Source organism: Quercus lobata, chromosome 7 (assembly GCF_001633185.2).
Source record: "Quercus lobata isolate SW786 chromosome 7, ValleyOak3.0 Primary Assembly, whole genome shotgun sequence".
NCBI classification, from domain to species: domain Eukaryota; kingdom Viridiplantae; phylum Streptophyta; class Magnoliopsida; order Fagales; family Fagaceae; genus Quercus; species Quercus lobata.
The window spans coordinates 15,307,149-15,327,888 of NC_044910.1; the positions used below are offsets into that span (position 1 = coordinate 15,307,149).

A 20,740-nucleotide genomic window follows, 5' to 3' on the forward strand; every position below is an offset into this window, starting at 1 on the left:
TCTTTACTCTGCTGCTTTTCTCTTCTCATAGCTCATTACTAATCACTTCTCACCTCCCGAGATTTTTGCTAATTTAAATTTTTCTTGCTTTCTTTTTTTGTTGTTAAAATACTATTTTAGTCCAATATTTTATCAAAAGTTTATTTTCTGTCGGTAAATTTTAATAAAATTGTTTTTGTCCATAACTTATTGGAAAGTTTGTCTTTGTCCGTAAATTATTAAAAATGCTACTATACTTTCTCTTCTTAAATTAGGGGTGTTCGCGGTGTGATAAGTGTAATTTTGGATCATTTTTTGTATTGCACTTTGTGGTGTTACGGTGCGATTTAGAGTTTAACCAAAACCATAATCGTATCACACCTCATTTTTATGGTCACATGTGCGATGTGGTATATAAAATGTGATTTGAACGATTTGAAGCCGATATATTTTTCAAATTTTGAGTTTTTCCTGCCTAATCCAAAACTAATTTTTCTCTTTATTTTGAAACAAGTTTTAAACTATTAAGTTAGTTTTTCTTTATTTTGGGCTGGTTGTCCTAATCAACACTTGCTAGAGTTATTATTATTTTTATTTTTTTTTGGGGAAAACTAGGGTTGTAAAAATATTAATAATATTTTTTGATATAAAAAAACTAAATATATTAATATATAGAGAGGGTGCGGCGCAGTGCGGTTTTCTTATTATAAAACTGCAAACTGCACTGCACTATGTGATGCGATTATGCCATTTTGTTGGCAATTTTGGTGCCATTTTTGCAGTTTGGTGAACACATTAAACTATGAAAAAGATTTTTTTTTTTTTCATTCCTAAATTACTGGAAAAAAAGTTTTGTTTTTTGTTTTTATTTTTTGACTCTAAACTATTGAAAAAAAAAATTACAAAGTTTAAGATGAAAAACAAACTCTTCTAAGATTTTTTTTTTTTTGGTCTCTAAACTTTGTATGAATTTAGTTTTTCATTTTTAAATTTTATAAAGTTCATTTTTTCCCAAAACCATTGAAAATGTCATTGTGGGGACCGGCCCAGAATAATAGGTTGACTGGGCCCTGAGCCCATCCGAGGAGGCGTTCACCCGAGGAGGCGTCGTGGTCCAGAATCCTTATTTAAGCCCACTGGGGCAAAGAGAACATGTCCGAGGAGTAATTCCTCCTTGGACATTCCAAGATCCGGGTCAAGGGTGCGCCCCAACTACTGTAGTCCTCCCTCCAAGTACGTAAAAAGAAAGGAAACCTAAAATATCTCAGCAAAAGCTGCCTCCACCACATTAAATGTACCACAACTACTCTCCTGACCGCATTAATGAGGAGAAGACCCCTGAACAGTGCTACCTTGACCACTGCAACTCACAAAGAACTAATAAGGGTGTCTGATGGGACAGGTACTTAAGTAGGGGTTTGGATGATCAACAAGTGTAAAACCCAGATGATAGGAGAGGGCCTATATAATATGTAAAAGTCCCCCAAGAGAAGAGGGAGAGGGACGGAGAAAAAGAAAGGAGAGAACATTGTAGAGAACTTTCATTTGCATGAATCTGTGCCCCTTAATCAAGTTTGAGACCTGATCATTTGAGAAGGATCTCCCTTCACTGTTACCTCCTTTTGTTTTTGTTTATGTATCCCCTGAGTCCATGCAACAAACCGTTTAAGCTAACTGAAGCAAAGTTCTTTAGCCCATACTCTACAAAAGATTCATTGTGTGGGACCTTTTGGGCCAAGACCTGACCAACAAGGATCGGGTCAACTAAAACCGTGTCCCTACAGTTATATTTATCCAATTTTTCAATTTTTAAAGTTCATTTTTCATCTTTAAGTCATTGTAAAAGGGTCTAATTAACGAGTCCTCACAATTGATAGAGCATTTGATAATGGACAATTTTAAGAAAGTATTGATACTTCTTTATAGGTAATATAAAAACCTACCAAAAAATTCAATAACTTTTTTTTCCCACGAAAAAGTTTATAAAAATATTTCCTAAATCAATACCGTATCCATTAACTTTTTTCATTGTAAAAGGTTCTTATTTCATCTTTATTTTCGTTCCTAAACTTTATTGTGCTATGGTTTTATCTTTTGACAAGTTATAGGTTGGTTCCTCAACTTTTGGTCATGGCTGATTTTAGTGTCTTAAATTGATATGACAACACAAAAAAATGACATGGCATTACTATGTTAGACACATTATAAACTAAGGTAATCATTTAAAATTATTAAGACTAAAATCACTCATGAGCTAAAAATTTAGGAACTGAGATGTATTATAGCCTCTCTCTCTCTCTCTCTTCTTTTTTTTTTTTTTTCAATTATCATGACTAACTGAGCATTTGAACTATCAACAATATACATACATATATATATATATATATACTTTTCTTGCTAGTAAGGGAGTGATATGATGGTTTTTTTTTTCCAATATAATTGTTTGTTGATTCAACCATGTTCAACCATTGGAATAATAATTAATTTATTTTGAAAAATATCTATAAATAAATTAAAAATACATAAAAATGAAGAAAAATATTTTTAAAAAAATGATATGGTATTCAATTTAAACATAGATATGAAAACTTAATTAAGATTGAAAATCAATAGAACATTATTGTTTAGAAATTTTATTCAAAAATAGAATTTAATATTTTTAATGTATAAAAATAATTAAAATTATGATATTTGAATTGATATTTTGACTACTTATTTTGAGTTTAAAAGCAAAAATTGAAAAGAAAGTATGATCATTTGGTCAAAATAATTTACATTAAAAAAATTAAACGATTTGATTAAAACCATGTGTAAACAAACCATCGATTTTCATGTTTACTCTTTTTTTCTTTTTTACAAATTTGATATTTCTTTCGTATTGAACCGAACTTTTGTATGATCTACCGGTCTTATGGTTTTGGTGATTGATTTTTGCCGGTGGTCAAGGATTAGATAAGTAAAGTGTTTTTCTAGTGTATCTTTGGTTGTAATTTGTAAACCAAATTTTGTTTCCTTTATTAAAAACGTCCTTTGTATGAAAAATAAAAAATGTCCTATTTCATTGATAGTTTTTGTTTATTTATTGACACAAAATATTTCAATTATAACGTTTTTACACGTTTCCTTTCGCAAAATATATATATATATATATATATATATCTTCTATATCTATATACGCTAGTGAAAATCTCATCCGTTACATGGTTTTAGTCATAAATTTTCTTTATATGTTTTTTTGAAAAACAACTAAATGAATTATTATTACATAATTTTAGAACTTGTATCTAACTAAAAAAAAGTTATTATTATTCTAAATTTAAGATTAAAATGTCAATTGTATTTGTACACCTAAAAGAAAATTTATTTTTAAGTTTGATTTTGATATTTAAAACATCAGTTTTAGTGTTGATTTTATTCAAATGGTTATATTGAAATTTCATAATTCAATTATTACATTTGATTTTTTTTCGAATTAAAGTTATAATTATTACTTTTGAAATTACAATATTTAATTCATTACTCTCTTTTAAATTATACTAAGGTTTAAATATAATTTTCTCTAATTATTATTTTTTTTAATTATTGCTAACTTATATCCAGGCATATACATGGATACATTTAAAAATAAATATAATTAGATACATATTACGAGTAAATTTATAATTAGATACATATTAGGAAAAAACAACTGATTTTTCTAATAGCTTTTATATTTCTCATAAAAAATGTATCAAAACCTTTTTAAAATGGTTCATTAACAAATACCTCAAGAGTACATGTTAACTTGACCCTATGATTATTACGAGTAAATTTTTTTTTTTTTTTTTTGAGAAGGTATTACGAGTAATTTTAAGTACCATCTATTGGGTATTGTGTTAACTTGACCCTATGATTATTATGAGTAAATTTAAGTACCAACTATTGGGTATCGTATATTAGATTTTCTAATTAAATTAAATTGAATTTTCATTGGAAAATAAAATATTGCTCAAACCTAGTAAGTCAATACAACCTTGTGTTTGTATTTAAGTAGAGAACTATAATTTTCCAAAAAAAAAAATTATGTATATTAAAGAAGAGAACGGTAAAGTTTCAACTCTCTAGTTTTTTTTTTTTTAATGCTATTTTTGCAAGCATAATTGTTATGGTATCGAAAACGACACATATTAGTTATGTGGCCTTATTTGGAACTCGAGTCATAAAAACTCGAGTTTTAAGATGCATTTGGATACTGCTTATTTTGCTGAAAATCGAAAACTGAAAACAATAAAAAAATCATTTATGGTTACTGTTCACACTAAAAAATACTATTCATATGCTTTGTTGCACTGTTCATGTCCCATGAACAGTGGTGCACTGGTCCAAAAAAAAAAGGGCTAAAACGCAAAATTTCCAACTGTGGACGTGATCCAAATGCTCACTTAGAATGCGTTTGGATACCGCTTATTTTACTAAAAATTGAAAATAATAAAAAAATAATTTTCAATTACTATTCACACTAAAAAATACTGTTTATGTCTTAATGCAATGTTCATGCACCAAACACTAGGCCCAAAAAAAAAAAAATGACTGAAACACAAAACGTGCAAAAGTGGATGTGATCCAAACACTCACTTAGTACGAAAAACTCGAGTTCCACTATAAACTTAGAAAAGATTAAAAAAAAAAAAAAAAAATCATCTTTGGTTTTTTCTCTTGAGTTCCAAATAAGGCCTTAATGTTTCCCAAGCCCCAAACCCGGAACCGAGCATTAAAAACAGTAGTATAAATTAAAAATCACAAACCGGGCATCTTCACCGGTTTCTAGAACCTCTCTCAGTCTCTGCTCTCCGATCGATTTCGAGTTAGCGAGAGAGAGAGAGAGAGAGAGAGAGAGAGAGAGAGAGAGAAAGAGAGCCCTAAGAATACGAAAGCCCTAAACACGATCTCTAAGCACCTCCATCCACAATGGGTTCCGGTAAGCTTTTGTATATATACATATCGTCTTTTGTTAGGGAAGATTCGCTCCAATGTTCTGTTTGGTTGAGTAGAAAATTGATGAAAACGAAAGAAATTAGTTTTTTTTTTTAATTACTCCTTTTTTAGTTACCTTCGGGAGCTCAAAAAGGAGCTAGTGAATATTAATTTTTCTTTGGACAATTTATAGGGCCCAAATTACCTTTGAGAATTTTTTTTTTTAATTTAATTTATTTTTCTGTCTGTGTTTCTATCAATGTTGTGTGCTTATTATGTAAACCTCGTTTCATTGAAAACAAAATAATTTAGTTTATGAAACAATGCCTAAACTTTATAATAGAAAAGGGTTTTCTTTGGTTTTGGTTTTTGGTGGAGAATTGCTGAATGTTAGTGGATTAGCTTGAAACAATGTCTAAACTTTCTCTAGTTGTGAGTTTCATGATTTTTTTTTTTTTTTTTTTTAATAGTAACTTGAAAATGATTAATAAGTAACATTCATGTTGCTTCTTTGTATTGTTTATATAAATCATTATTTGTGTGCACTTACAAATGCTTGATTTGTATTGTTCATATCGTTATGTTTAATTTGAAAGAATAAGTCCAATTTAGAATTGACCCATTTTGCTCTTATGGGGTGAAGGAAAAAGAAAAAGATAAAAATTTGTATTGTGGATTTACTATTCTTCACTTGTGTAGATGCGGACATGGAAGATTACGGATTTGAGTACTCGGAGGAGGAGCAAGAGGAGCAAGATGTTGATATTGAGAATCAATACTACAATGCAAAAGGTACTTCTGATTGGTTTGTTCTTTCTTTCTTTCTTTCTTTCCCTTATAAGCATTTAGATATTTGGAAAAGCTTGTGAGATTTGGAATTTAACATGCAGTTATAACTTATAAGATATTAATTTTTTCTTGCATAGAGCTGTTTAATATGTTCCTAATCAAGGTTGAGAAGCCTGAGCATTGCACGTTTACAGTTATGGGACATTGATCAAGCTTTATAAATTATTAAAATTACAGATGATGTTATACTATAATACAATATTTGGTAGTTCTTTTTATAAAAAATATTTGGTACTTGTAAAATTGGAGGATAAATGGGTTTGTGCAATATTATTTTACATATATGAATGTGCATTTCAAAAATTGCTTTAAAAATTCTCACTTATAAAAAAATATATATATTTCTTTAAAAATTCTGTTTAAAATAATTGTTATTTTGGCAACCTCAATATATATAGGACAAAGTTTAGCTACAAAATAGGTTGTAGCCTAAGGCTACACAACCTTACTCAATATCATTAACATTACTACATATTTCGAAAATCTAACCATTGGATTGCATGTTCTTTACAATCTTAATACACATATCAAATTTTGTGCCAATCGGATATTATTTACAACATAATTTATAAGATTATATATTATGCATAATTTTAAACTACAAAAACTTGCAATTTAAACAATTTATGGGTGAAATAACTATTGATCTTTGATTTTTTAGAAATTGATTTTCTAGAAATTTTACAAGCATGGAGGACATAAGAAGAAAATGTAATCCAATGATTCACCTTTAATAAAAAGATATTGAGTAAGGTTGTAGCCTTAGGCCACAACCAATTTTGTAGCTAAACTTTGTCCATATATATATGTTTTGTTAAAGTTTGAAATTGAGAACTTGTTTAAGAGAATGAGGCAACAGGAATCTCCTTTTAAAATATTCCATTTTCAGTTCATAAATTTACTAAAATGTTGAGTATTTTTATTGATCAACTTGTATTTAGGAATATGAGCCCATTTGATATGCTGCTGGTTAGATCCTTTTTTTTTTTTCTCTATTGGTGGAACTGTTAATCATTTTTTTTTTGTGGGGTGGGGTGGGGGGGGGGGGGGATAGTGGCAGTTAGATCCAAAATTTTATCTTTTTATTTTTTCAACAAACTATTTTGAAAAATTGTAAGGTGTCTACCCATTAAGGCATCATTATCTCTCCACCCTAATTTCCTGCAGTGATTGAGATTGATCATTATTGTTTCATATAGGACCCTTTTTTTTTGATAAGTTGTTTCATATAGGAGCCTTGTGCTCCTACAATATTGATATCCTCATTTTTTCCTTTTGGTTGGTATATTTCTAGGTTTGGTTGAAACTGATCCAGAAGGTGCATTGGCTGGTTTTTCTGAAGTAGTACACATGGAAGCAGAAAAGGCAGAGTGGTGAGCATCTTATTATTGGAATTTCCCTTGCTTATTGAATAGAAAAATAACCTGGAGATAGAAATAGAAGAATTCCACAATTATTTATACCTCCCATGTGTAATCTTCTCTGTAATCTCAGTCTTGCTGTACATGATACTGATGTGTTTTTGTTTTTATTTCTGTAACTTATTGTTGTTGTGTATTTTTTTTTTCACCGTTACACTTGTAAACCTTGTGTAATTGGTGCTGATGTATTGAATTTTGAACTTATGCGGCTCACCAAAGTGTAGTGTCAATTTTGAGTCAAAAAGCTTTTCTGTTATTTACTATAATTCTTGACTGTGTGGCTTGGTGATGATGTTTTTGAGAGCATTGTTTGATTGGCTGATGGCAACTAGTAACTTTTGTACTAGTTCATTTTTGGACTTTCTGGGTCTTTGTGATTTTAGATCTTAAAAGTTTCTGAGATTCTCATGTATGTTTCTTCTGTACTAGGTTTGTGCACTTCTATTTACTGAAGTTTTTAAAATTATAAAAATTAGATACTCACTTAATTAAGTGTAAGTTATTGCGGAAAAATTATAGCAAATAGCATTTCCTTCTCTTTTAAGAACAAGATGGAGATAAGGTTGTGGGTTCAAGACCCATTGGGTGTGCACTAACTTATACAACAACAACAACAAAGCCTTACTCCCAAATATTTTTTGGGGTGTGTGCTAACTTATCAATAGAGAAAACGAGTTTTTTTATGTAAATTTTTTCATATTTATTTTCTTGAGATGCTTTCTATATCTGTGTATGCTTTCCATTGCAACATTTGTTTCTATTGCTTGTTTGCATGCCCAGAGTTGACTTTACCTGGAAACTTTATAGAATATTTTTGGAATATGCAATCATTGGATGTTGGTAAGGATTTCTATGTCTTTTTTGTCAGGGGATTTAAGGCTCTAAAACAAACTGTCAAGCTTTATTATCGGTTAGGGAAGTATGAAGAAATGATGCAAGCCTATAGGGAAATGTTGACCTACATTAAGTCAGCTGTGACACGAAACTATAGTGAAAAATGTATAAATAGCATCATGGATTTTGTTTCTGGGTCAGCTAGTCAGAACTTTGGGCTTTTGCAAGAGTTCTACCAGACAACATTGAAGGCCCTTGAAGAAGCAAAAAATGAGGTTAGAGGTCATCTTACCTTATTCCACGGTGAGTTTCTTGTTAAGGAGTTCAAGTTTGACTTTATCACTCTTATGTTGTGCAGAGACTATGGTTTAAAACAAATCTCAAGCTTTGCAAGATTTGGTTTGACATGGGTGAATATGGGCGAATGAGTAAGGTATTGGGCGGTTATAATGTTATACTTCAACTTTCTCTCAATATATATATTACAACATAGCTTATAATTTCTCAACACAGATTTTGAAGGAGCTTCACAAATCTTGTCGAAAAGAAGATGGTAGTGATGACCACAAGAAAGGAACCCAACTTTTGGAGGTATACGCGATAGAGATTCAAATGTACACTGAGACCAAGAATAACAAGAAACTTAAGGTCTGGTTTCTGAAGTTTAACCTTCCGATTTTATTATTGGTGCTTGTATTCAGAGGGAGGTTATGTGCTCTTTCTTCAATCATGTTTCTGACCATGTCTTTCAACAATCTTGATGAATTTGTTGGTGTTAAGTTATAGAAAAGGTTTCAAATGGAGGAATTTTTTTTAATATTAAAAATGACATTAGGAAAATGAAACTTTGCTATTTCATGAAAGCATTACAGTTCCACTAAACATGTGATTTCTGAATTTATATCAGATTAGCATGTAAGGAAAACATGTGCGCATCATTGAAAATGAAACACAGGAGAAAAAGGAATTAAAGAAAAAATATATAGGATGATTATATTATAACTTATGTTAATGTGGCCTTGGATTATGGTCTTATCGGTAATTATTTAACTAGATATTAATTTACACAGAATTCTAAACTGAGAATCCTACTTTATTTTTCCATCAAAATGTGATGCTTTCTATATAAACTTGATATAAACAGTTGGTTGAAGTTATCTATAACTTCTGAAAACTACTAAATCAAATGAAATGAGTAGGAATCCTGTGGTGAGATAATTTTGATTTATAAGCTTGTAAAGCCACAGTGAGTGTAAGTGTTGCTTTGAGGGGATTGTGATTTGTATCTTCCTTAGAAAAGTATTTGGTGCTATAAGGCTCCTAAAGGAGGTCACACTTTTGTTTGGACAGTAGCTTGGGGAAAGAATTTAACATGTGACAATATCATGAAGAGTAATTGCTGTTGTAGAGTGGTGCTACCTATGTAGATGTAGTAGTGAGACTGTGGATCATTTGTTGTTTGCTTGTTGCATATGCTATATGGACCTATGTCTTCTTTGTTTCTAGGGTTCATTGGGTATTGCCGTTGAGTTTTATCGATATTCTACCTGGTTGGAGGAATTGTTTTGGAAAAAATTCTTCCTCCAGCCCCTGTATGCCTAATGTGGAGAGAAAGGAATCAGTGCACATTTGAGGATGTGGAAATCACATATCTTGTAAATCTTTAGTCTATCTTATGTTTACATAAGGTTGATCCTTTTCATCAATGAAATTTTATTACTAATTAAGAAAGAAGAAGATATGATTTGCGGTTGAGTTGTGATTTAGATTGTGGGATTGATGTAGCCAAAGGTCATCTTTATATTTTGAACTTAAACGGGAAGGAGGGGTTTGTAGAACTGATCTTTGTCTATGTATTGCCTATTTTTGTCTTATATATTATGTTTTATTGGAGTTTATTTATGTTGTTATTCAGATTGTGCTGAGAGTTGCAGTCATTGTGGAAGGTTTACAATTTTTACAATTTTTATCTTATCTAAGTAGTGTGGTGAATGGACAGTAGGTCTTGTGCCATATTCCTAATTGATTTTGTTGTTTTTTTGTATCATTTTGGCTGCAGTTTCAACTTTGAGCCCTTTCAAGTTGATGTAGTCTCTTTTTAGTTATATCTTTTTGTGCATGTTATGTGGACTGAGATTCTATGTGGATTTGTTGCAGCAACTTTACCAACAAGCACTTATGATCAAATCAGCCATACCCCATCCAAGGATAATGGGGATAATTCATGAATGCGGAGGTAAAATGCACATGGCGGAGCGCCAGTGGGCAGAAGCAGCTACTGATTTCTTTGAAGCTTTTAAAAACTATGATGAAGCTGGAAATCAGCGGCGAATCCAATGCTTGAAGTGCGTATATGGAATCTTTTTTAATAATTGATTCCAAACATGTTGTTTTCAATGAAAAAATAGTTGTGCATGATGTATTAGATTATCCTTTTATGTAGAGAATGTATGCATCTTTAAGGTAATTATGCATCATTTTTGGCATAAATATAATGCATGTGTTTTTAAACGATAGATGTTTTCCCATCCTAGTAGTAGACTGTGGCGGGGAATAATTTATGGAAGATTAGAAATTTAGATCTTGATATCTATAGACCTAAACAGAAAGTTAGAACTAAACATTTCTGTTAATCTTTGAACTTTTTATTTAACATGTTTGCCTGATTCCTGTTTGATGTGTCAGATATCTGGTTCTTGCCAACATGCTGATGGAGTCTGAGGTTAATCCATTCGATGGGCAGGAGGCTAAGCCGTAAGTCCTCTATCTGATTCCTATGTTGCATCTACGTAATCTTCTTTCTCCTCCCTGTCTCTTTCTTGGTTGGAACTTGATTCTTTGAGTGGGTTGGCAAGGTTTGTCTGTCTATTTCTTCATGTTGACCACTTATAAATGCTACTTTGCAGATACAAAAATGACCCAGAAATTTTGGCGATGACAAATCTAATAGCAGCCTATCAACGGAATGAAATATTGGAATTTGAGAAAATCCTGAAGGTGAGTTAAAAAGCTATCATCCCTCATATTATGCTGAGCATACGTGCCTAATTGTATATTATTCCTTTTCTACTTCTCTTTTTCTCACCTAAGAGGATTTATGGAAAATATTGATGTCCAGAGTAACAGAAGGACTATTATGGATGATCCATTTATCAGAAATTATATCGAGGATCTTTTGAAAAATATTAGAACTCAAGTCCTGCTCAAGCTTATCAAACCTTATACAAGGATCAGGATCCCATTCATATCTAAGGTAGCCATTTGCATTCCATTGCCCTTTTTTTCTTTCAATTTCCTTTTTCTAATTTTTTAGTCTCTACTATTCATATTGGATTGGTCCAGCTCTCTAAGTAGTCCTAATAGCTGGACTAATAAGCTATCGAGTACTCTTTCATTGGTTCAGTTTTTGTAAAAAGTACGTGCACGTGTTCACTTTTCACTTTTCGTAACGAACTTTGCATATTTTGTAGATGTTAATGGAAATGGATGTTTTGACCCTTATTCAAACCCCTTACATTGTGTTTGGATGAAATAAAGTGATTGATATTTGCATGGAAAATCTAAAATGGTTGGGTTTTGAGCTAGTGCAAAAATTCTTGTCTATTTTAACATAAGAACTTACTTATTATATTTTACATACTCACTTTTCAAAATACACCACATCAGATTGTCTATTTTATACTCTCATTTCATTAAATATCAAATTTTCTTGATTTTTTTAATTATCTTTCTTCTCGCACAACCATCATCCACTCTCTTCCTTCATCCTTGGGATACATAAAGAAAGAATAAAAAAGTAAATGCAAAATTAATAGTGTCAGTGTAAATTTACATGGTTACTATAGCAAATTTGTAAATTTATACAATTATACATAGACTGATGTGGGTCATTTTTAGACAAAATTGTGTAAATTTTACACTTTTTTATTATACACCCATTGATGTGTGTGCTCTTACAGCCCCATCATTCAAATCCCAATAATTACTGATTCAATTGTTTGGAAGGAAATCCCAGGTATTTCTTTTGTTTTTGTAACGTAACCCTAAAAACACAACAGAATAGAGCATCAGTGCAACTCCTAAATAAACAAAACATGATCACCAAATGTTATTTATAAAGGTTATTTAATAACATTCTATTTCTTTTACTTATCAAAAAAAAAATTTATAAAGGTTATAGACGCTATTTGAGAAAGCAATAGCTAATCTGGGCATGTCCATGTGCTGAGGGTGTCTTTATTGATTGCTGTACTTTTATATATTTTTATTACACCAGTACATATCCATGTGCTGAGGGTGTCTTTTTTTTTTTTTTTTTTGTAATTTTTTTATATTAACCTATCAAACAAAAAAATAAAAAAATAAAAACCTTCTCCAACTGCTAGACTGAGGTGATGAGATAGAGATAGAGATGGAGAGAAGAAATAGAGCTGGGAAGATAGAGGCAATGGGTCAAAGATGAAGGGATAAGGTGAGGAAAAAAAAAGAGATATCATGGTTGTGGGAGTTTTCATCCAGGATTTGAGCCCCTAACTCCCAACTATAAAAATCCTCCCTTGAAATTTAAAATTTCTTACAATACTTCATACAAACAAGGATTTTGTTTTATTTTTAATATATATATATATATATATATATCTGGGATGGAATTAAATTCCATCTACAAATTCCCTACTCAAATACAACATTAGTAAATTGATTAACTGGTTTAAATTAGACTGAGCTCATAACAACTAGATGGGGCATGCCGATATACATGTCAATGACCTGGCATGACAATTCATGCACAGATGGTCTGTCTTATGGGTGGTTGCCGCAAATTCTTTGTGTGATGCTAATTGATATTGTCAGTTGTAGTGGTTTTTGAGAAGTCTTTGTATGATGCTAACTTATATTGTTAATTGAAGTGGAATGAGTGATGTACATGGTAACTTAAAGGCAAATAAGAGCAGCTGCTTGCCTAGGTAGATAGTTATAGATTACAGATCGAAACATGATGTCTCCTGACCCCTGAGCTACTGTTAACTCTTTATCCTGTTCTTTTCTCTTTGCTTCTGTGTGTGATCAACATTTGGGTGCATCTCCCTGTACTCTGCTTCCGTTTCTCTTTTTTCTTCCTTTTATCTTTTGGCCTCCTGTGCTGATCTTCCATCTGAAATTGCTATTTCGTGATAAGTACATATTATGAGCTGAACATACTTCTTGTCTTGTTTAGGAGCTTAATGTGCCCGAGCAAGACGTTGAGCAGCTGTTGGTGTCACTAATATTGGATAACAGAATCCATGGACACATAGATCAAGTGAACCGGCTGCTAGAGCGCTGGGACAGGTCAAAGGGAACAAAGAAGTATGCTGCTGTTGAGAAATGGAATACACAGCTAAAGTCTCTCTACCAAACTATCAACAATAGAGTTTGTTAGGATTTGTTTATAAGGTTAAAAAAAAAGGGTGGCATTTTTCCATTCCCCCACTTGGTGTTTTTGTGATGTAATATTGAGATGACAGTTATCCTCTACCAAGGCAAATTACCTGAACAATTTGTTGATTATTACATTTATCATAACTATCTTTTAATGAAAGGTTTTAAGGGGCCAAACCCATACTTTATACTAGGCGTTTACGTATTTGATAAGTAAATATACGGCATACATTTGATGGTTAATAATTTCCCATCTATCAATAGCCGTATCTGATTACTGTCATTGCACTGTTGCTGTTATTGGATACAACAAGGTTTTAAATAAGACTATCCCATGCACGCTTCATTTAAATCCTTTATATGTGAGAGAATATATGCTGACTTTAGAGCCTACACAATCTCAAGATCAGGTTCCTAGAAAAAAAAAATGCAACGGAAAACCCCTCCAACAAAAGTGGTAAAGTTGAATGTGGATGCTACTGTCATTGATAAATTTAGAACATGGCTGTAGTGGCTCGAGATGAAAGGGGTGAGGTCTAAAATGCATGGGCTAAGCAGCATGTACTATATGATCCATTGCAGGCACAAGCAATGACAATCTTCTGGGCGTTACAATTAACACAAATTGCAGATTTGCACACAATCATTATGGAGGGCGATGCCAAAATTTGTTTTGATGCTTTGAATTTGGGCTTGCTTAATTTTGAGTGGTCTACTTCTGTTCCGCTAAACAATGCTGTTGAAATTAGCCGTAGCATTGACTCCGGTGCATTTTGTTGGGTTAGAAGGAGGCAAAAAGTGTTTGCAAATAGGTCTTTTGCCTTTTGTCCTCCTTATGGTTTTGAAGGAGTTGAGGAGGGATGTTTCTAGTTGTTGTTGTTGTTGGTTTTTTTTTTTTTTTTTTTTTTTAGTAAAAAAGTGTGCTTAAAGACTTTTTTTGTAGTTAAAAAGTGTGCTTAAATCTCACACAACAACCCACATTTTCTTTCTAAAAAAAAAAAAAAAACCTCCGTTTTGACTAAGGAATAAAATTTAACAATAATTTAAAACAAATTTAAATTCTATTCAAACTAAAAGTCTATTATCAAACACTTCTAAAAGTCTATTATAAGGGTTGTGAAGACCCGATTAGGGAAGCTTGGAACTTAAATCCTCCCAATGATAGCATGATGTTCAAATTGTTTGAGAAAATAAAATAGTGTCAGTGGAGGTTGGTTGCATGGAGCCATGAAGTCTTTGGTAACACAAAACATAGACTGGATGAGAATCAAGTAGTTTTAGAGGAATTGATCAAAACTGGGTACGAAAACAACATGCAATAGATTAACAAAGTGAGGGGGAAAATTAATGACCTGCTACACCATTAGGAAGTTTTTTGGAGTTAAAGATCTCGGACTATATGGCTCCTAGTGGGGGGATAAGAATACCAAGTTTTTTCATAAATGAGCAAGTCAAAGGCATCGCAAAAACCAGATTGATGGCTTAAGGGATGAGGAGGGTGTGTGGTGTACAGACAAGGATCGAATAGCGGGGATAGTTGATGGATACTTTAAAAACTTTTTCTCCACATCCCACCTGAATAGAGTGGATGAGGTTTTAAATTCAGTGGACAAGGTGATTATAGAGGAAATGAACCAGTCTTTACTGCGGCCTTTTGTGGGTGAGGAGGTTGGAAGAGCCTTTTTTCAGATGCACCTGTCAAAGTTGCCAGGCCCGGATGGTATGTCTCCCTTCTTTTTTTTTTTTTTTTCTTTTTTTTCCAAAAATATTGGCATATGGTTGGTGGAGATGTCATAGAGTCAGTGTTATCTGTGTTAAACTCAGCTTATGTCCTAAATAAAATGAACTTCACCCATATCTTGCTCATTCCTAAGAAGAAGGAACCCCGATCTCTGTCAAATTACTGCCCAATTAGCTTGAGTAATGTGGTGAGTAGAATAGTCTTAATGGTTTTGGCAAACATAATTAAAACTATTCTACCAAATGTTATTTTTGACTCCCAAAATGCATTCGTCCCAAATAGACTTATCTCTGACAATACTTTTGTAGCATATGAGATGTTATACAGACTAAGAAATAAAAGACCAGGCAAGATAGGTCACATGGTTGTCAAGTTGGACATTAGTAAGACTTACAATTGTGTGGAGTGAGAGTTTCTAAGGAAGATAATGTAAAAACTGGGTTTCACAGATGGATGGGTCAACTTAGCTATGCAATGTGTTAATTCGGCAAGCTATACGATTTTAATAAATGGGGAGCCCCGCAGTTTTATCTCTCCCTCTCTCCCTCCCACAGTATTAAACAAAGGGACCCTTCGTCACCATACCTCTTCCTGTTCTGTGTGGAGGGCTTGTTTGCTTTGCTTCATAAAGCTATTAAGACACAGCACATTCAACCACTTATGTCTTGCCTGAATGGAGTTAGTATTTCTCACTTACTTTTTGCAGACGATAGCTTGTTGTTTTTGTTAGGCTTTACCTTCTAAGTGCACCTGACTTCTGCGCATCCTTGAGAACTACGAGCAAGCTTCTAGCCAAGCTATTAATAGGCAGAAAACAACCTTATTCTTTAGCCCCAACACTGGTTTGGATGTGAGGGAGGATATCAAATACATGTTTAATGCCTAGATAATGATAGACTTTGAAAAGTACTTGGGTTTGTTGATGGTGGGAGGTAAGAACAAGGTGAACACTTTCAAAGACCTCCGAGAGCAAATAGCCAAAAGAATCACAAGTTGGAAAGAGAAGTTTATTTCAAAAGTGGGGAGAGAGGTCCTCATCAAATTAGTGGCACAAGTAATACCAACATACTCAATGAGCCTATTCAAATTACCAAGAGTTCTCTGTAATGACATAAACTCCATCCTAGCCAAGTACTAGTAGGGACAAACAAGTAACGGAAAAAAGATACATTGGATAAATTGGAAGTGTCTCTGTGATCCAAAGAACAAAGGTGGGATGGGCTTTCAGGATATTAACGCCTTCAATTTCTGTTAGCTAAGCAGACATGGGGGCTAATCAATGACCAGACCTCTCTGTTCTATAGAGTGTACAAAGCTAGGTACTTTCCTTCGTGTTCTTTCTTGGAAGTGGAATTGGGAAGTAACCCATTCTATGTGTGGAGAAGCCTTCTCCAAGTGAGAGAGGTTATCTTGGAAGGGTCTAGATGGAGGGTTGGGAGTGGAACCACTATTGATATTGTAGGCCATCAGTGGCTGCCTAGACCTCCTTGTTTGCGTACTGAGGGATCCCCGTCAGCGAAAGTGAGAGAATTGGTGGACGAAGATACCTGACAGTGGGATAGGGCTAAGATAGCCTAGTGTTTTAAGCCTCACACTTGTGCTAACATTCTACATATACCCTTGACCAACCTACATGTAAATGACGTCCTAGTGTGGAAGGAGAACAAATCTCTTTCGTTCTCGGTCAAGTCTGCATATTTGGTGGCCTTGAGATTATATAATCCTTCAACCGATGATCACTCTAGGGCTGATGTAGATAGCAAGTTATGGAAATCGGTGTGGTCCTTAACACCCCCCCCCTAAGTTAGGAATTTTCTCTGGAGAACCCATTCAAACATCCTACCTACTCGAGTTAATCTACAGATGAAGTGTCACTGGATCCTCACTATGCCGTGTGTCATCATCATGGAGAAATAGTTTGCCATATCCTCTGGGAATGTCCTTTTGTTAGGAATGTGTATGTTGTGCAGATAGCACCCCAAGACTCAAATCAATAACAGTAAATAAGCGGAAATTAAATAACAAGCACACACAAAGAACACAAGAATTTACGTGGTTCGGCAAACTGTCTACCTCCATGGAGATGATGAAGAAATTTCACTATAAAATTAGGGAGATACAATAGTGCACAAGAACACTCTCAAGAAACCCAAATCCCAATACACCCTAACTCTCTCTCACCCATAAGACAAGAAAATACTATTCTTCTTCTTATGCGGCTGCTGCTAGGTTTTAGGACTTCTCTAATTATCTTTATCAGTATTGCCGTTTTAACACAAACCTAATATACATATACATATATACATATATATATATATATATATATTATAGGTCGGCTGTACCAGGAATTATATTCCTAGTTGAATTCGGTTTACTTGTGACTGACTTTGGGCTTGTGGCAATTCAAGCCACACACACGGCCTACTTCAACAAATCTCCACCTTGACTTGAATTGATCAAGCTACACGAGCAAACTCCTCCATGGCCTCCACCTTAGCCCTTAAGAGCTCACAAGCTGCAAACATCAACCAAGTCCAAGTAGCCCTTGAACTTGTCCGTTGGAACTGGCTTTGTCAACATACTAGAGGATTCCCAAGTCTTATTCTTTTGTAGTGACCCCATCTCTTCTACATCCCTGTAATACAATGGATCTCCACTATTAGTTATGAAAGCACAGCTAACCATGTCTTCAAAGCCATATCTCTGTGGTGCTTTGTGAACCTGCTTCTCTCTACCTTTAGCAATTGAATAAGACTCTTCTTGTTGCTGCTGTGGTTCAATCTCAGCATCACCTTTATCACTGGGTGAACCATTCTCATCAAACTCCACCTCAACAGTTAATTTCTCATGTGGACCATCATCACATGTCTCTGCTTCATTCTGTTTCAACATAAAGGCTTCATCAAATATGACATCTCTGCTGATCACCGTTTTCTTTGAGTTTGGATCCCAAAGCCTGTAGCCTTTAACACCTTTTTCAAAACCAAGAAATACACATTTTCTTGACTTTGAATCCAATTTAGAAAGCTCTCCACTCTGCACATGCACATAAGTTGGACAACCAAAAATTTTTAGACTCGAATAATCAACTGGTCTACCTGACCAAACATCTTCTAGAATCTTGAAATCTATGGCTGATGATGGCGATCTATTAATAATGAAGCTTGCTGTGTTAATTGTCTCTGCCCAAAACACCTTAGGCAACCCTACATTCAATCTCATGCGTCTGGCTCTTTCTGCTAAGGTTCTGTTCATTCTCTTTGCAACCCCATTTTGCTGTGGAGTTCCTTTAACTGTAAAGTGACGAGTAATGCCTTCTAATTCACAAAATCTTATGAATTCTTTATCTCTATACTCTAGTCCATTATCTGTTCTAAGGTACTTAATTTTCCTACCAGTTTGATTCTCAACCTGTGCTTTCCACTTTTTAAATATGCCAAACACATCAGACTTATGCTTCATAAAATAAATCCATACCTTTCTAGAGTAGTCATCAATGAAACTGACGAAGTACTAAGCACCGCTATGAGAAGAAACTGATACTGGGCCCCAAACATCTGAATGAATGTAGTCAAGAAAATCATTACTTGTATGAGAGCCTGTCTTAAAACTGACTTTATGCTGCTTCCCATACACACAATACTTGCAGAAGTCTAACTTGCATGTCTTCACCCCTTCAATAAATTTCTTTTGTGCAACTCTAACATACCACGTTCACCAATATGGCCAAGTCGCATATGCCATAATTTTGTGTCGTCAGTGCTGGACTCCACTAGAGTGGTGACTACAACTCTTCCTACAACTGTATTCCCAATCAATCTGTAAAGCGTGCTTACTTTCTGTCCTTTCATCACCATCAAAGCACCTTTGGTAATCTTCATGATTCCACCCTTGATGAGTATGAATAGCCCAAATCATCTAATACTCCTAAAGAAATTAAATTCGTTTTAAGATCTGGAACATGTTTGACATTACTAAGAACTCTCACAACTCCATCAAACATCTTGATCTTTACGGTACCAATTCCAATAACAAGGCATGTAGCATCATTACCCATTTGGACCATACCGCTGTTGTAAGGCTTATACATGTCAAACCAATCTTTCTTTGGAGTCATATGATATGAGCATGCTGAATCTAAAACCCAAGATTCCAGTAGAACATTGTTACTTGATGAAATTGAAAGTAAATCTGCACCAACTTCACTGTCATCTGATGTTTCTTCAGCAACACTAGCTGATTCTAGGGGCTTCTTTCAATTCTTCTTCTCCTCTAAATGCTCTTTCAACTCTTTACATTGATTCTTGTAGTGCCTTTTCTTGTGACAATAAAAGCACTCTACGTCTTTCTTTGCACGTGATTTAGACTGTGATCTATTCCTATTGGAGTTCCGTCCTCTTGACCTGCTTCTACCCCTATTGCTTGACTCAGACTTTACAATAAGTCCATCAGCCTGAGAACCATCGCCATCTTGCTTCATCTTTATGTGTGACAAGAGAGCACTAGTCACCTCCTTAAGTACTATAGTGTCTTTCCCGTACATCAACGTAGTCACTAGATGATCAAAAGAAGTAGGAAGTGACGCTAATAAGAGTAACACTTTATCTTCATCCTCATAATTCACCCCAAAACTTGACAGTTGGGTGTTCAACATGTTAAACATGTTGAGATGCTCCAACAGATCAGAACCTTCCTTCATATGCAAACTATACAGTTGCTTCTTCACACAACTTGTTCGTCAGATTCTTTCTCATATAAAGACCTTTTAGTTTTTCCTAAACCTCATTTGTGGTCTTTGCTTCTAGGATGTTGTGAATGACCTCATCACCTAGGTTGAGACGAATAGCACTAGCTGCTTTCTCATCCATCTCTACCCATTCTACATCCTTCATCGTTTCCGGTTTCTTCTCCTTCCCAAGCAAGGCCTTGTGAACTCCTTGTTGAATTAGGAGATCCTTCATTAGCCTTTGCCAAAGTGAAAAATTTCTCTTACCACAAAACTTCTCTACATTATACTTTATGCTTGACATCTTTACTGTATTCAAATGATTGAATCCTAATCTTGCTCTGATACCACTTATTGTGTAGATAGCACCCCAGGACTTAAATCAATAACAGTGAATAAGCGGAAATTAAATAACAAGTACACGCAAAGAACACAAGAATTTACGTGGTTCGGCAAACTACCTACCTCCACAGAGATGACAGAGAAATTTCACTATAAAATTAGGGAGATACAATAGTGCACAAGAACACTCTCAAGAAACCCAAATCCCAATACACCCTAACTCTCTCTCACCCATAAGATAAGAAAATACTATTCTTTTTCTTATGTGGCTGCTGCTAGGTTTTAGGACTTCTCTAATTATTTTTATCAGTATTGCCGTTTTAACACAAACCTAATATATATATATATATATATATATATATATATATATTATAGGTTGGCTGTACTAGGAATTATATTCCTAGTTGAATTTGGTTTACTTGTGACTGACTTTGGGCTTGTGGCAATTCAAGCCACACACACGGTCCACTTCAATAG

General features: G+C 33.9%; 1 protein-coding gene across 1 annotated transcript; it reads left to right on the forward strand.

Annotated features, from left to right (window-relative positions):
- The first annotated feature begins 4,687 nt into the window (after positions 1 to 4,687).
- Positions 4,688 to 13,647, forward strand: LOC115953341 (COP9 signalosome complex subunit 2-like). Its single transcript, XM_031070953.1, has 11 exons — positions 4,688 to 4,936; positions 5,632 to 5,724; positions 7,076 to 7,154; positions 8,071 to 8,311; positions 8,395 to 8,469; positions 8,550 to 8,684; positions 10,194 to 10,381; positions 10,722 to 10,790; positions 10,943 to 11,033; positions 11,155 to 11,289; positions 13,252 to 13,647. The coding sequence occupies exons 1-11, from the start codon at positions 4,927 to 4,929 to the stop codon at positions 13,453 to 13,455; spliced, it is 1,320 nt and encodes a 439-aa protein (XP_030926813.1). The 5' UTR covers positions 4,688 to 4,926; the 3' UTR covers positions 13,456 to 13,647.
- Positions 13,648 to 20,740: the final 7,093 nt, after the last annotated feature.